This window comes from Eleutherodactylus coqui, chromosome 13 (genome assembly GCF_035609145.1).
Source record: "Eleutherodactylus coqui strain aEleCoq1 chromosome 13, aEleCoq1.hap1, whole genome shotgun sequence".
Classification (NCBI taxonomy): domain Eukaryota; kingdom Metazoa; phylum Chordata; class Amphibia; order Anura; family Eleutherodactylidae; genus Eleutherodactylus; species Eleutherodactylus coqui.
The window spans coordinates 8850555-8866460 of NC_089849.1; the positions used below are offsets into that span (position 1 = coordinate 8850555).

General features: G+C 45.7%; 1 protein-coding gene across 3 annotated transcripts in view; it reads left to right on the forward strand.

Moving 5' to 3' along the window:
• CASS4 (Cas scaffold protein family member 4) overlaps positions 1-15687 on the forward strand; it is an 81378-nt gene extending 65691 nt beyond the window's left edge. For 2 of the 3 annotated variants that reach the window (XM_066588181.1, XM_066588182.1), the window contains exons 3-8: positions 2810-2914; positions 4186-4317; positions 4843-6177; positions 10147-10224; positions 12514-12594; positions 13869-15687. In XM_066588181.1, coding sequence (XP_066444278.1) covers positions 2810-2914; positions 4186-4317; positions 4843-6177; positions 10147-10224; positions 12514-12594; positions 13869-14285 — 2148 coding nt within the window. In that variant the 3' untranslated portion in view covers positions 14286-15687. The remainder of the gene's footprint in view (positions 1-2809; positions 2915-4185; positions 4318-4842; positions 6178-10146; positions 10225-12513; positions 12595-13868) is intronic. The other variant, XM_066588184.1, reaches the window with a different exon arrangement.
• The last annotated feature ends 219 nt before the right edge of the window (positions 15688-15906 follow it).

Consider the following 15906-nt stretch of genomic DNA (forward strand, 5'->3'; position numbering starts at 1 on the left):
AGTGAAGCGCTGAAATATGCGTCAAAATCGGCACCTAAGGCCTCGGTCACAGAAATCCACATTGGTAAAATCGGCTGCGGATTGCAATGAAATCCATGTCAGAAATCCTCGCGGATACCGTGGATTTCTATTAACATGACATCACGATCCGCCGGCAGCTTTGCGCCATTCATTGGGGATAATCCGCAGATTTTCAGATGTGGATTCCGCATCAAGAATTTGCAACATAAATATTTATCGGCGTCTGCAAAATTGTACGTTCTCGTCCCATTAATCTCAATTGTGAGCTAAAATGGCGCAAACTCTAATAAGGAATCCATAGAACTCCTTGAAGAGAATCTAGAACACGTGGGATTGGACACGGAGCAGCGCCAAAATCTACAGGGGATTTTCTGCTACGAAAATTCCACAATGTTTGCATCTACTTCGGCTGTTCACTGTACACTGCAGTACGTCTGTATTACAGTCTGGGGCGCTTTTAGGCCGGCTGCAGACGACCGGATCCCTATTACTGAATCTGCGATCGGCGTCTGCAGCAAATCACACACATTGAAAGGGATATACTTCCGGTTTTTCGGTCACACTCACGGATACGAATTGTGTATTCCGCAAGCAGGGGAAGAAACGCAGCATGCACTATTTTTCTGCAGACTCCATGTGGAAGGCCTCCATTGAAATATTAACATTGCGTATGGGCCGCGGTTACCCGCATCATGGATTAGCAATAGCGCAAAAATACAAATATTGGGGGGGGGTCGTGTTCTCACAGGACCTGTGACGATGTCGCCGTCATGTCTCCGAGCTCCTCACATGATCGCATGATGGTGACGTCATCGCAGGTCCTAAACCAGCAGAGCCTGGTCACATGACAATGACATCATCACAGGTCCTTCATCCTTGTGCCCTGAATGAGGGATTACGGGTGGACTACATCCCCCACAAACCCCCGCCGCCTCAGTTGCTATGGATACAGCAGTACTCAGTTTGTAGCTGGTTGTGAGACAGCTGGACACCTGTGTGGAGACTCCAATAAATGACACCTCACAAATGTCCACATACATAGGTGGCGGTGTATACAGACCAACAAAATTGAAGCATAGTCCTTCCCCACTATCTTCACATCTCCCGAACGTGATATCATGTCATCTCCAGTGCTAATGCTGCCAACACCAGTCCAGCCTTCATCTAATCGTCAACCGTTGTCCAGTGTTGCAACTAACAGTCGCTGTCGTGCAAACATGTCACCACAGAGGATTCTACGCCGCCGTGAAGCTAATGCAGCTTACATGACACAGCGACGAGCCGCAATGTCACCGCAGCCACCAGCTGAAGTTTGTAAATCTTGTGCAGCTCATACGTGAAAGCTACAAGCCAACATGTCTCCTCAGCGAGCTGCTGAAGTTTGTAAATCACTGCAATGTTCTGGAAAATTGTAAATAATGCCAATAGCTTACTATTTACACAGAAATACTTGTAGCAACTCCAATTCCTTATGGTGAATATTAGTAAGTGGCATCGTGGCACCAGAAACACCGGTTGTATCCCTTCGGAATGTTCACAGGTTTAAATGTTTCAGTATTGCTATTTTCTACATTTACTGAGGTTTTCCTACTCAGGGCTGTTCGCGCTGTTCAGCAGAATTACAAACAATCACCACAGCTTACTATTTGCACAGAAATATTTTGACCAACTCCAATCCCTTTCACTGTATATTACATTAGTAAGTGGCGCATTGCCCCACCAGAAACACTGGTACTATAAATACTACTACTAACTAGTTTAGATTTATAATGACACGTTCACCGCAATAGATTGTGACACGGATCCGCAGCCGATTTCATCCTTTCAACTGTAGGGGGGGTAAAGTCCGTTGCAGGTAAACCTCAAAATCGGCACCAGTGATGTAATGCGGGATTTACCACGGCAGAAAATCTGCACCAATTCCGCTTCTTGTGACGCCCCCTTACAGTAATTCATTACATAAATGAGTTCTGACATCAGTTAATCAGGACTAGCGGGTGCACACAGCGAACATTAGAAATTATATCTAAATGAAAATTAAAAACAACACATGTCAACATTTTTAAATTTTGTGTAAAATTAATAATTCTCTTAAACTGCTCTGAAACTTGCAAACATTTCCAAATGTTCTTCCAAAATAAAGTGGAAGTTTCTATTGGATGAATAGTGCAGTATATATGTACATGTTTGGCATACTAAACTTGAAAAACAAAAAAAGGCACATTTTAGGTTGCCTGCACACGGGCGGAAATTCCGCGGTGGGATTTCCCGCAGAATTTCCGCCCGTGGAAGCTGCCATAGGATTGCATTAAAAACCGCAATCCTAGGCTGACGGCCACGATTTGTCCGCGCAAAATCACACGCGGAAAACAAATCGCGGCATGCTCTATTTCTGTGCGGGGCTCGCAGAGCCCCACACAGAAATGTCACTCCCCGGCTGCCGGCCCCACTCTGCGCATGCGCCGACAGATCAGAGAGCCAGAGCTGCGGGAGAGGTGAGCGCCGCACTGGTCCCTGCAGGGGCTCGGGTAGGGTTCTGCTGCGAGAATTCTGGAACCTAAAATAAATAAAGATTTCCAAATTTGGCCTGGTCATTAAGGCACAACTAGACTTGGTCTTGACGGGGTTAAACAGTGATGTCCCACTTCAACATCCAGTCCAAAGATACCTCTGTTGGCTGTTCTGGCCCAATACAGGGTCCTGTTTAGAGGTTCTGCTGATGAGGTTTGTCACACATTAGATTTGTCTTGCTGTATAAGATGTAATATCTCTACTGTTTCTTCTACAGCATCTCTTCACCCTCCCAAGAGCATCACGGGCTTCACATGCCTCCAACACAGCCCATCCAGAAGTCTACGACATCCCACCTTCCAAGGTGAATGTGGTCTCCCAGGTGAGCTCCTTGTAGATAATCCATCTTGGTTTCACATTTTCCTTTCCAAAGCAAAATGTTCATCAGACAACATTCCACACTGATAAACACACACTAAGCGGCCCCGATATCAGCCCCCCCATTAGTAGCATCGGACATCTTCGACCTTCAGAACGGCAGCAATTCATAGCGGTGTAGATTCCACCAGGTGATAAAATCATCCTACAGGAATACCGGCCCCTGCGGACAGGAAGCTTCTTGTAGTTGCTGCAGATTAGATGATGGTGCTGATATGTTCTGACCAGCTAACAGGAAGGGGTTAGCGATTCATGCTGCTTGTACCAAATTCTGACCTCCCATCCGCAACAGAAATCTGGACCCATCTGACCAGGAGATGTTTTTCTGCTGCTCAGTGATAGAAGTTTTGCGCTCTTTTGCCCGCTGGAGTCTGTTTCTCTTAGACACAATGGAGCTGGAACTGGTCATCTGCTGTTATAGCCCATCCGTGCGGAGGAACGGCGAGTTGTGCATTCGGATATGTTAGTTGGAGCTCCAGCGTTGTATTCAGCTGACTGTGCAGCCTGTTGGTCAGATCGATTCCTGACATCCTCCTCTGACCCCTTTCAGTGATGAGTTGTTTCCGTCCGCAGGATCCCCTTTCGCTGGATGTTTTCCTTGATCATGCTATTATCGGTATACTCTCCTCCCAGTTACACAAGAACCCCTCCCACGGTTGGCGGTGAGACCCCGGCTAGTCTAGCACAGATGACCGGCCTCGTTGGATGTCCCTCGGAGCCTTTCTGTTTCTCTTAGACACAATGGCGCTGGAACTGGTCGTCTGCTGTTATAGCCATCCGTGCACAGGAACGGCGAGTTGTGCATTCGGACACGTTAGTTGGCGCTCCAGTGCTGTATTCAGCTGACTGTGCAGCATCTGTTGGTCAGAACGATTCCTTCTCGTGGAGGCAGTGAGACCCCGGCTAGTCTAGCTAGCACTGATGACCGGCCTCATTGGAAGTCCCTCGGATCGCTGGATTTTCCCATCTAATGTGGATTCACACTGAAACTGATCCGTGGAAAACTTGTCACATGATTTTATGCTGCACTCCGGGGTCATGGGGAGAATTACCATACAGGGAAGCGCCAATCGTGAGTGGCCGGGGCTATAATAAAGGGGCCATTCAGTGTACTTCTTGGAGAATATATAATCACAGGCTGGTGTTGTTCTTGAGATATTTTAGTGTCTTATAATTTTTTTAAATTAACTTTCTGTACTTGTGTTGTTTCTGTAGCGTGGTACCACCCCATCTCCAGTCCATGGACGTTCTCGATTTCTCAACTCGCCTGACCAGCAAATCTATGATATTCCATCCAGTCCGGACACTCCAGGAAGAAGCAAGGTCAAGAGTCCTAAAGCTTCAAATGTACGTCTGGTACCCAGAAATACCCTATGGTACCCTATGCAAAACCTCTAACTAACAGAGGGTTCACGTATCCATAGAACCTTCTGTAGGACGTGTCCTTCGTCGTTGCAATGCTCTCAACTGGCCCGAACAACTCCTATAAGCCAAGTACCTATTGCTACTGGCGGCTTCACCTAAACCTTTTGGGTTGTTTTCTGTTGATGTCTACGTAAACTCCTATTACCCGGCCACTCAAAGAATCAAACTGGGTCTTAGAATAGTCTAAATTGCTCACAAGTATTTTGTCCATCACAGTCCATGACTGTGGGCTACTTCTGAGGGCTGTATTGAGGGTTCCTCCAGTTTTCACCTTGAAAACCACTTTTTAAAGGATCACAACTAGCGGGAGGAGGAGGTGAGGGGAACTTCTAGCTGTGGCCAGCAGTGGCCATAACACCATATTTACTGGCATACAGTCTTGCATAAGCCCCGCTGCATTGTCTCTCTGTTATATCCAATGTAGTAACCATCTTGTACTTATTACAGGTGTACGACATTCCCCCAACGGGTACTTTGGCACTTCCAAAGTACAGAAGTGAAACGCCACCTGCAAGTCCTCAATATAACACTTTACCAAACCCCCGGAAGTCAGACTGGATCTATGACATCCCATTATCCCCTGAGAGAAATAATAAAGGTGGTTGTAGAAAGATATCTATAGACAGAGGTATGGTGTATGATGTGCCTCCGACACGGTATGGACCAGTCCATTCCAACTGTGCATCAGGTCAAATATACGATGTGCCGCCACAGCAAAGTAAACTATCACCATCAGCTAATCAGAGTCTCTACGACGTTCCAGCGTCCCGAGATATTTCTGTTCCACATCACAATGGAAGTTTAAGAAAAGGCTCATCCAGCTACGGAATACAAAGGTTGGAACATGCAGATGCCAGGGAAAATGTTTATGACATCCCTAGAGGATCATCTGCCGAGTCTCCACCAAAGTCTGAGATGAGTAGCCTATCATACAGTGAACGCATATATGATGTTCCTCCACCACTCCCAAGAAATTCAAAGCCTTGTTTATATAGTCATGACCAAGATAGGTTGTCCGTGTCCAGCTCAGAGAGTCGCACCAGCACCATGTCTACTTCATCCAATACTTCGAGTGAATCCTTTACGTTGCCCGTTGCAGATGAGAACATCAACCAAGTGACTCTAGAACCAGAAGTAGCCATCAAGAAGGTAACGGAGCTTCAAGAACGGGTGTCTAGCTCCATAGCCAGCCTTATGATCTTTGTCAGCAGCAAATGGAGGCTCCAGGAAAATATGGAGGCCAACTTGCAGGACATTCACAGAGCCGTAGACAGCATTATTACATCGTTAGGACAATTCATAGACTTTGCCCAGAGCATCAAGGTCAACGCTTCTCGCTTGACGGACACAAACATCCAAATGAGGATTAATAACCAGCTACAAACCCTTACAGACTCTTCCTGGACCCTCTCTCAAAAGCAGGAAGCTATAAATCTTTGCAACTGGTCACTGCAGGCTTTGGTCATTAACAAACCTCATATGACAGCCGACGACCTTGACCAGTTTGTCATGGTGGCCAGGACAATTCCAGATGACATCAAAAGATTTGTATCGATTATCATAGCAAATGGAAAACTTCTATTCAAAAAGCCTGAGAATGAGAAGAAGCCGAAACCTATGAAGGAACCAGTGGTGAGCCAAAAGCCACAGGTTCCCCTCCGCAAAGAAACCCAAGTCCTTCGGGAGTCATGTGTGAATAAGATCATTGAAAAAAACAAAAATGAAAAACACCAGCTCTCCAGACACAAGGCTGTAGACGATAATGGATATGTCTACCTGCAGGTAAGTTCTCGCTGTAACCCCAAATCCTTAACCCCTTTATAAGGGACTTTTATCTCCACTTTTCCAAAGCCATAGCTTGGCCATATGAGGGCTTGTTGCAGGCTGTAGTTCTTTTGGGTTCATATAACATATTACATAACTTTTATTAACTTATTTTGGAGGATAGGGAGAAAAAAAAACACCTCAATTCTGCTATTGGTTTTTTACAGAGTTAGACATGCAGTATAAATTACAGAATACATTTTTTTCTGCACATAGGCAGGATTGCGAAGATATCAAAATTATATATTTTTGTTTTAGGTTGTTCTACTTTTGAACAATTAAAAATCCTCTTTTTGGGAAATATATATTTTTTGCATTGCTGCATTCAAAGAGCCATAACTTTTTTTTCATGAATGGAGCTCTGGGGGCTTGTTTTGTGTATGATGAGGTGCCTTTTTTTTGTAGCATTTTAGGGTACAACTGGCGTTTTTGATCAATTTTATTATGGTTTTTGAAAGACAAAATGAACAAAAGAAAAAAAGCATTTTGGCAATTTTAAAAAAAATTCTTTTTATAGTGTTTGCTGTGCAGGATAAAAAAAGTATGTTCACTTTATTGTACGAGTTGCTACAGTTGAGATGATATCAAATATGTGTTCTTTAATCTCTTAAAAAAATTTATAAAACAAGAAGGGGAAAGTGCAAAAAAAAACCCTTTTCCATACAATATTTTTTACTTGTATTTTATTTACTGTTTTTATTTATTTTTTAAAATTTCTCTGTAGGGCATTTGAACCTGTGAACATATGATTGCTGTGATAGTACATGGCCATACTTCTATACTGCGATCATAAGCCATGGCAGACCCAGACACTATTGTTTAGTGTCCGATTGCCATGGTAAACCATCGGCCCTTTGAAATGACATAGCAGAGGGCCAATGATGTCACAGAGGGAGCACCCCCTGCTAAAAGGGTTTTCCAGGACAAAAAAAAATGTAACAGCCTTTAAACGGTATAAGATAAGGCATACTCTCCTCCTTCAGTGGCCCCCATCTAGCCTAGAGCCCCGATACCCACCGGGAAGCTGCTGGCTGTGGTCACATGCCATTCACCGTGTACATGACCGCTCAGCCAATTACAGGCTTCGGTGGTCATGTGGCATTCATAGTAGAATCACCACTGAAGCCTGAGTGGCCACTTGCACGGCATGTGACTGCAGCCAGCTTCTTCAGGGTTCAGAGCACCAGGGACCAGGACTCCAGTACAGCACAGGGAGCCACGCAAGGGAGTAAATATGTCCTTTTCTTATTTTTACACCAATCCCCAGCCATAGAATTTTTTTTGAGTCCTGGAAAACCCCTTTAACATTTTCTGGCTTCCGACTGTAACTTCACTGGTTCCCAATCAAAGGGTTAGATTAATTTTAAAGCACAAGATTGAATGGCTTTCTTCAGTGTAGAGTTAAAGGGGTTGTACAGGATTTGGAAAAACAGTGCCACACATGTCCACAGGTTGTGTGAGGTATTGCAGCCCAGCCCCAAATATTTCAATAGGGCTGAGCTGCAATATCAAATCCAACTCATGGACAAGGCCATGTTATTCTAATGCTATACAACCCTTTTTCCAAAAAAAGCCGGCCCATGATCATTTGATGGCCATCAATGGCGACCAACTGGAAAAGCCACGGCCAGCCGCATATTGTAGAGGTCCTTTTATACGGTTTGCTGCAGCAGATGAGAGACGATCAGCAAGACTGTGTTAGTGGAGGAACAATCGTCCATAAGATCATTTGTCCCCCTGGGGTTCATCTTTGCCGCTGACCCATCCCCCAGATATGTGCTGCCTGCAACCATTATTATATTGTGCCAGAGATGCGATCACCGGACACACAGGGGTTGGCTCCTTCCGTCGGGCGTTAGATAAGAGATGGGATCACCGGACACACCAGGGGTTTGGCTCCTTCCATCGGGCGCTCGATAAGAGATGCGATCACCGGACACACCGGGGTTGGCTCCTTCCATCGGGCGCTCAATAAGAGTTGCGATCACCGGACACACCGGGGCTGGCTCCTTCCGTCGGGCGTTCGATAAGAGATGCGATCACCGGACACATCGGGGTTGGCTCTTTCCGTTGGGTGTTCGATAAGAGATGCGATCACCGGACACACCGGGGTTGGCTCCTTCCATGGGGCACTTGATAAGAGATGCGATCACCGGACACATCGGGGTTGGCTCTTTCCGTTGGGTGTTCGATAAGAGATGCGATCACCGGACACACCGGGGTTGGCTCCTTCCATGGGGCACTTGATAAGAGATGCGATCACCGGACACACCGGGGTTGGCTCCTTCCGTTGGGTGTTCGATAAGAGATGCGATCACCGGACACACTGGGGATGGCTCCTTCCGTCGGGCGTTCGATAAGAGATGTGATCACCGAACACAACGGGGTTGGCTCCTTCCGTTGAGAGCTCGGCGGCACATTCAGATGGGCCGATTATAAGGCAATTAAATGTAAAAGGCCTGAACCCCTTGGTGATGCGCCATATTTTTCCAAAAACAATAACTTTTCTATTTTTTCTAATCAACGCGGCCGTATGAGGGATGTGTTCTGTGCGGCGAGCGGTAGATTTCATCAGCACCATTTTGGGGTCCATATAATGTACTGGGGAACTTTTATTAATTTATTTTGGAGGAAAGCGAGAAAAATACCTCAATTCTGCCATTGTTTTTTTTTTTACAGCAATAATCATGCAGCATAAATGACACCATTTTTTTCTGCGTGTTGATACGGGTACGACACCAAAATTACCTTCTTTTTTTAAGTTCATTCACTTGTGCACAATAAGATTTTTTTTTTTCAGTCTCTGCATTCAAAGTTCTGTACCGCTTGTATTTCCCCGTGGGCGGCACTCTGTGAGCGCTGTATGTTTTTTGCATGATGAGCTGTAGTGTCCATTGGTACCATTTTGGGGTATGTACAGCTTTTTTATCACTTTCATTTTTTTACATTTTTTTTGGGAGGCGATATCAACAAAACAAACAAACAAAAAAAGCACATTTTGCACTTTCTTGCTTGCTTTTTTTATGGCGTTTGTCGTATAGAATAAAAAGTGTCTTCAATTTATTGTACAGATGCAACATTACCAAACGCGGCTTTTTAAAATTTCTCTTTCAACAAATAGAGAAAAGTGCGCAAAAAAGATTTTTTCCTTTTACCATTATTTTACGTGGGGATTTTTTAAAGCATTTTTGTTTGTTTCTACATTTTTTAATTTCCCTTTAGAGACTTAAGGTCCATTTACACAGGACAAATGCAGCATAAAAGATCAGCGATGAGCTTATCGCTCAGTTTAAACAGCGGATGTTCAGTAGTGAACGGCCGCTATGCATGTCAATGGAGAGGGGCGGGGGAGCGAGAGGAGAGAAATCTCCTGCACTGCCCCGCCCCCCTGCTGGCCGCTCTGTGAATGAGACAGCTCTGGAGAACGGGAGCACGGAAACACAGGGATAAGTGTCGCGTATCGGTTGCCCGACATTTGTGATGTGTAAATGGACCTTTAAACATGCGATCCTATAATAAGACATTGCAGTATTTCTATTCATAGCGATCATAGGCCAAGATTGATCCCGGCATGTAAGGGGTTAACAGCAAGGATCGGTGTTCTTTCTGATACACCCTGTTACAGGCCCGCTGGCAGTCACAGCCTCTGAGTCCCTGGCAGGTTTATGTCCATTTGCAAGAACCCCTTCCCAGCCGGGACGTAAACTTACATCCTAAAGCAGGAAGGGGTTAAATGTGGCATTACATAATAATCACTGGAATGGTGGTCTATAGAGTGCATCAACCCACCGGGTCCGCTAGAACTGCTTGACAAAGTGTCTGGCTGTTTTGGCGCATGGGCGTAGAGTGTCATAGTAGGACCAGTCATGGAGATCAGCTTTTGGGATTCATTGACTGAATGTACTTTTTATTTATTTTTTTTCATAGAAAAAAGAGGATTTTGAGAAAACGCTGAACTTGTCTCCAATGCAGCAGCTGGAAAATAAGACGAGTCCTGAAGAGAAGGTAACGAGTTGCTTTTTCCTGTAGATACTATAGTCACAATGAAGGGTCGTTGCCCATAACGGAGTTAGGGTTTTTACATTTTTTTCCAAAACATTTCTGCAAAAACTTGGTTATGCAAACTGCAGTACCACTAATATCCAGTTGGCGGTGCTGTGTCATTATGAAACATAAAAAAAAGGTTTGGTATGGAGTCGCCAGTAGATCAATGTGTGATTGTTCTCAGTGAGAGAAACCAAGTCATCCTGTAGATATAAGACTTTTTAATGGCTAACAAAAACAGCGAGCCTTCGGATCTTCTGTCTATCCTTCATCAGGCTAGAATGGGACTGGTTTGGATGGGACACATATAAAATATACCAATGCAGAGAGGACACCCCTCTTGATTGAAATACCAATGTTCACACGCAGACATTTGAGACTGTTTTGCTCTCAAAACTTAAAACAGCAGACAAACTGAGCGGAGACATAAATACTTAATCAGTCCACTGAACTCAGGAATGTGACAGTTTTATGATGTCTTATCTCTCCTTCAACCTGCACATGGAAGGAGATGCAGCACCACCTATTGGACGGCAACATTATAACAAGTCAAGTTCTGATGAAGGATCGATAGAAGACCTGAAAGCTCGCTGTAACATCATATATTTTTGTTAGCCAATAAAAGGTATCATATCTACAAGATGACTTGGTTTCTCTCACTGAGAACAATCACATTATGAAACATGTGACCATAACGGTATAGACAGATGAGTCCTTGAAACAGCTCCCCCTGGAGGCTAGTACAAAAAATAGGATACAATTCATATACAGAGAAGGCGCTCTAAAAGACCTCCTCTTTGAGAAGACCACCCTCTTATCCAGGCCAGATTACAGGTCCACCATATATTATGTACACTGAGAAGACATTCCCCAGCTTTTTGGGTGGTATAAATATTACGATATAAGCAGTTTTTCTACCTAATGAGTCTTACAGGGCAGGTCCGTCCGTCCGTCCATCCATTTCAAAGTTTTCCCTAAATGCTCAGAATCCTTTAAAATAATAGAACTGATATCCACGGCGGAAGAGCTGCGTGTCAGTGCGGAAATGATTTTTAAATGCCTGCCAGCGATTGCGATTTTTTTTTCTTTTTTCCCGCACGGATGTATGCGGATTCACAGCGGATCGTCCGTGCACAAAAAAAATATCACAAGCCCAAAGTGCCTTCCCCCTCCTCCCTGCTTGGTCTTCAAGCTACCAGAGAGGTATCTGCCTACAAATCCGCAATGCATCCCCAATTGAAATGCAGATCGCTCACTTCTATAGAGATTTATGGAGCCCAATCGCACGGAAACCGCGGTGAAATGGAGCATGCTGGGATTTCTTTTCCGTGCATGACATCTACAAATCAAATCCATAGGTGTTAGGCCTCCTGCACACGACAGGGTCAGATCCGGCATGCGGGATCTGACCCTGTGCCCAGCCGATGACCCTGCTTACCTGTCTGGAGTCTTCCTTATCTGTAATGCGGAAGTGCCAACTGGCGCGCCGGCATGCGTGTGCAGTATAGATTATGCCGCTCAGTCACTAGGCGATGACGCGGATCCCGTGACCTTTCCGCAATGATGATTCAGTAAGGGCCGCGGGACGGACGGCTTCCACTGACTTCAATGGAAGCCATCCAGGCAGAAACCGCACAGAAATGGAGCGTGCCATGATTTTTCTGCCACGAGCGGAAATCGCAGTTGATTTCTGCTCGTGTGCAAGAAGCAGCGGTTCTCCATAGGAGGCTATGGGCGGTATTTGCTGCGGAATTCAGGGACAGCCGCCGGCCCCGGATTCTGCAAATCAAATCCGCCCGTGTGCAGGAGCCCTTAATTAAAGTGTGGAAGCCCCATGTTTCGCTATAGGTGGCTTGAACTGCGGATCGTCTGCGCGGGTGTCCCGCAATTCAAATCCCGCGTGGACATTGGGTCTAATACTTAACGATCCCCCGCCATTCACGTTCTGATGCTTTCCAACATCCACAGCTGTTTGCTTATATCCTGCTCCTTCTGACATGGACATGTGACCGCTGCAGCCAATCGGTGGCTGTATCATTTCATTGCTGTGATCAGTGATTGGCTGCAGCAGTCACATGTCCATGTTTACAATGGCCAGGAAGTACAGAGACCAGCAGGGACCACAGAATGCATCAAATTGGAAGCTGTGGGGATCGGCAAGGTGAGTATTAACTCTTCTATCATGTCAAAGCATTGAGTGTTTATTGATGCGGCCGGACATCCCCTCCATCATGTTCTGTCTTATTGTAGAGGAAAGGTTGGCTGAAACCTGATGCCAGAATATACCCCAGCGGCGATGCCGAAAAGAGAGGCGGCACAGACTTCTCAAAAGTAAGTGTGGTTACATGAATTCAGACGCTTTGTAGTATACAGCCGGCAAGACGTAGAATGTTGACCAACCAAAAGCAATGTCCCGTCGACTCCTCCATTAACATGTCGGCTCAGCTGGAATGGTGACACTGTGAATGGCCACTTTATTGGAGATCCCATCTAGTAGCACGTTGGACCTCCTTTGGCTTTTAATAACGCAGCAAGTCACCATGGCGTCCATCCACAGGTATCAGACCCCCCATCAGCATCAGAAATCTGGATCCATCTGACCAGGAGATGTTTTCCCGCTGCTCAGTGATACAAGTTTTGCGCTCTTTTGCCAGCTCGAGTCTCGCCTTTCTGTTTCTCTTAGACACAATGCGCAGGAACTGGTCGCCTGCTGTTATAGCCCATCGGTGTGGAGGAACGGCGAGCTGTGCGTTCGGACACGTTAGTTGGCGCTCCAGTGTTGTATTCAGCTGACTGTGCAGCCTGTTGGTCAGAACGATTCCTTCTCGTGGAGGCAGTGAGACCCCGGCTAGTCTAGCACCGATGACCGGCCATATTGGAAGTCGCTCCGATCGCTGGATTTTCCCATCTAATGTGGATTCACACTGAAGCTGATCCACGGAGAACTTGTCATGTGATTTTATGCTGCACTCTGCGGTCACGGGGAGAATTACCATACAGGGGGCGCCAATCGTGAGGGCCGGGGGCTGTAATAAAGGGGCCATCAGTGTATGTCATGAAAACAAAGGATAAGGGGCCTTTTATACGGGCCAATAAATTGTTGAGTTTCCTACATGCTGCGGATATCTGAACGATGATCACTCAGTGTAAATGCTGCCCCAACTAAACAGCGAACAAGAATTCATTTGCTTCTCCTTCGTCAGTCAGATTCTGCATGCAGAAAACCAAAAGACTGATCGGCCCGTGTAAACAGGAGTTATCATTTATGAATGACTGCCCGTTTACTGTGAATGGAGGCGGGTGGGCTGGAACGATCCCCGGGCCGCTCTGTCTCTATTCAATGAGTGATGATTGTTGTGTACGAGCACAAGAGCGATCATCGCTGGGATGACCTGTTGGGTATCTGCGCCCAATAGGTTGCCCTGTGTAAAAGGTCCCCAAGACAGGTAAAAATGTATTTTCGGTGAGAACCACCAATAATCTGATATCTGCGGGCTCATCTCAATGGTCCCTAGTGTCTAGTTTTATTGCTAGCATGCGATAAAATAACCAAATATGGAAATCTAATTAAAGAAAACATTAAATCCGTCTTTTTCTGTCTATAGGAGCCTTCAGTCCTCCCAACCAAACCAGAAGTCCCTAGATCAAGAGAGCCAATCAAGAAGATCGCACTTTCTGAGAACTGCTACCTTTACTTCGGCGCTCTTCAGAAGGCAATCCGTGTTTTTGAAGACAGTCTTGCCAAAAATGAGACACCTGAAGTCTTCATCACCCATGGAAAACTGATCATTATGGTCGGACAGAAACTGGTGGACCTTCTCTGCCAAGACGTCAAGGCCAACGAAGCCCGCAATGACATTCTGTTCAAGAGCAGTGAGCTCTGCAGTCTACTCAAGAACTTGGCCATGGCCACCAAGACAGCTGCCATCCAGTACCCAAACACCACCTCCATGCAGGAACTTCAACGTAGAACAAATGAACTGTCCAACTATGCACAGTTATTTCGGGCAATGGTAGAATGATGGTGCAAAAAAATGTTGAGGAGATGCAAAAATAGGTCATAACAATATTGACCCAAAGTCAAGGAACAAGTCTACTCAAGAAGCTAAAATGGACGGGGAAATTATCGTTACGGTTGAGTAAAGGGTCTCTTCGCCATCTAACACCAATGAGGATGGCTTGAGGAGGCAACAGCATGGGGTTAAAGATCTAATCAGGGTAATGGAAGCCATTCAATGACAACCATGGGCATGCACAAAGTACAAGGGAAGTCTACTAGACTGGCGCCCTCCTTATGGCACTGGCTTTTGCATCACACCCTACCCCCACCCAAAACCCTTGCTCCTTTACCTTGATTCCTTATAGCATGGTGCTTTAAAGAGGGGGTCCTTGTGCTGGTTCATACCTCTCATCAGGGGAGTATGGGACCAACTTATGCTGGTTTCCCATAATAGTTGCATGGGTTGCCTCCATAGTCCACATGTCCTCGTTCATAGTAAATACGTACCCTTCCTCTCATTTAAAGGGGTGTGTTAGCATGTATAAACCCTCCCAGAATGCAAGGTCCAGGGCGAACAGATGATTGCCCCGAGTCCATTCCTGGAACCCCAGCAATTAGCTGATTTCGCCAGGGAAAGCCATGGCTTGCCACACACTATCAGTGATGATTGTCCCAAGTCCCAGACACCGTGGCAATCAGCTGAATTTGCAGAAGGGAAGACATAGTCTGCCACGCATCTCCTGTGTGGCAGCCACTGCAGGCAAAATGTAGTATTACATGGCGACAGAAGGTATACAGAACAAGAGCTATTCTTACAGAGTGCCTCTCCGTTCCGGGTCACCGAGGAGGGACCCAAGTGGGTAACCCCACTCTGTGACATTCATATGCCCTTATAGGCAAGAGAACAGGGGTTGTGCTCTTGGAATAGCCATTTACAGGGGTTGTCCAGTTGTAAACTATTGATGGCTTATCCTCAGTTTACAATTGGATACCTCCTTTAATAAAACCCATGAGGAAATCTGCAAATGAGGAGGAGGGGCCACATTCAATAACCAATAATCATAAAAATAAGTATTATTGCATCAAAACCCGACTAAATGTAATCTGTGTGTTATGACTTTGGTCATTGATAGAAATTTGGGCGTGGAAGAAAAACATTTCCTATGAAACCGTCCACAAGCTCCGAGGCGCGAGCCACAAGGATCCTCATTCTCTTGCGGTCTTTTGGCAGGTGATGAGTTCACATAAGGATTATCTCTATACACTAGAGCCCTTATATCCAGTATGACGACCCTCCCCCCCCTCTATGGACCGCACACCCTTTACTGTAAATGTATTTTCCGATGGACCTTTGTACAAACTCCTCGTCTTTTATGTGTATTTTGACAGAATTTGTATTTAATATAAAAGAATATTTTAAAATCCTTTATCCTTCATCCGCGATGTCCTGTGGGCTGGAGGAGAAGCGGCAGGTGCTGATCTCCGCTGATGTCACTTCCTGGCAGGGACTTGCACAATGAATAGAGGCTCTCTGGTAGGCACTATTTATGAGGGCACTAGAGCTGTGTGAACACTTAGCGTGGCAAACGATGAAGGGGGGGGAAGCGCTAAACCTGTTTTGGGGGCAATTCATTCTCCACATC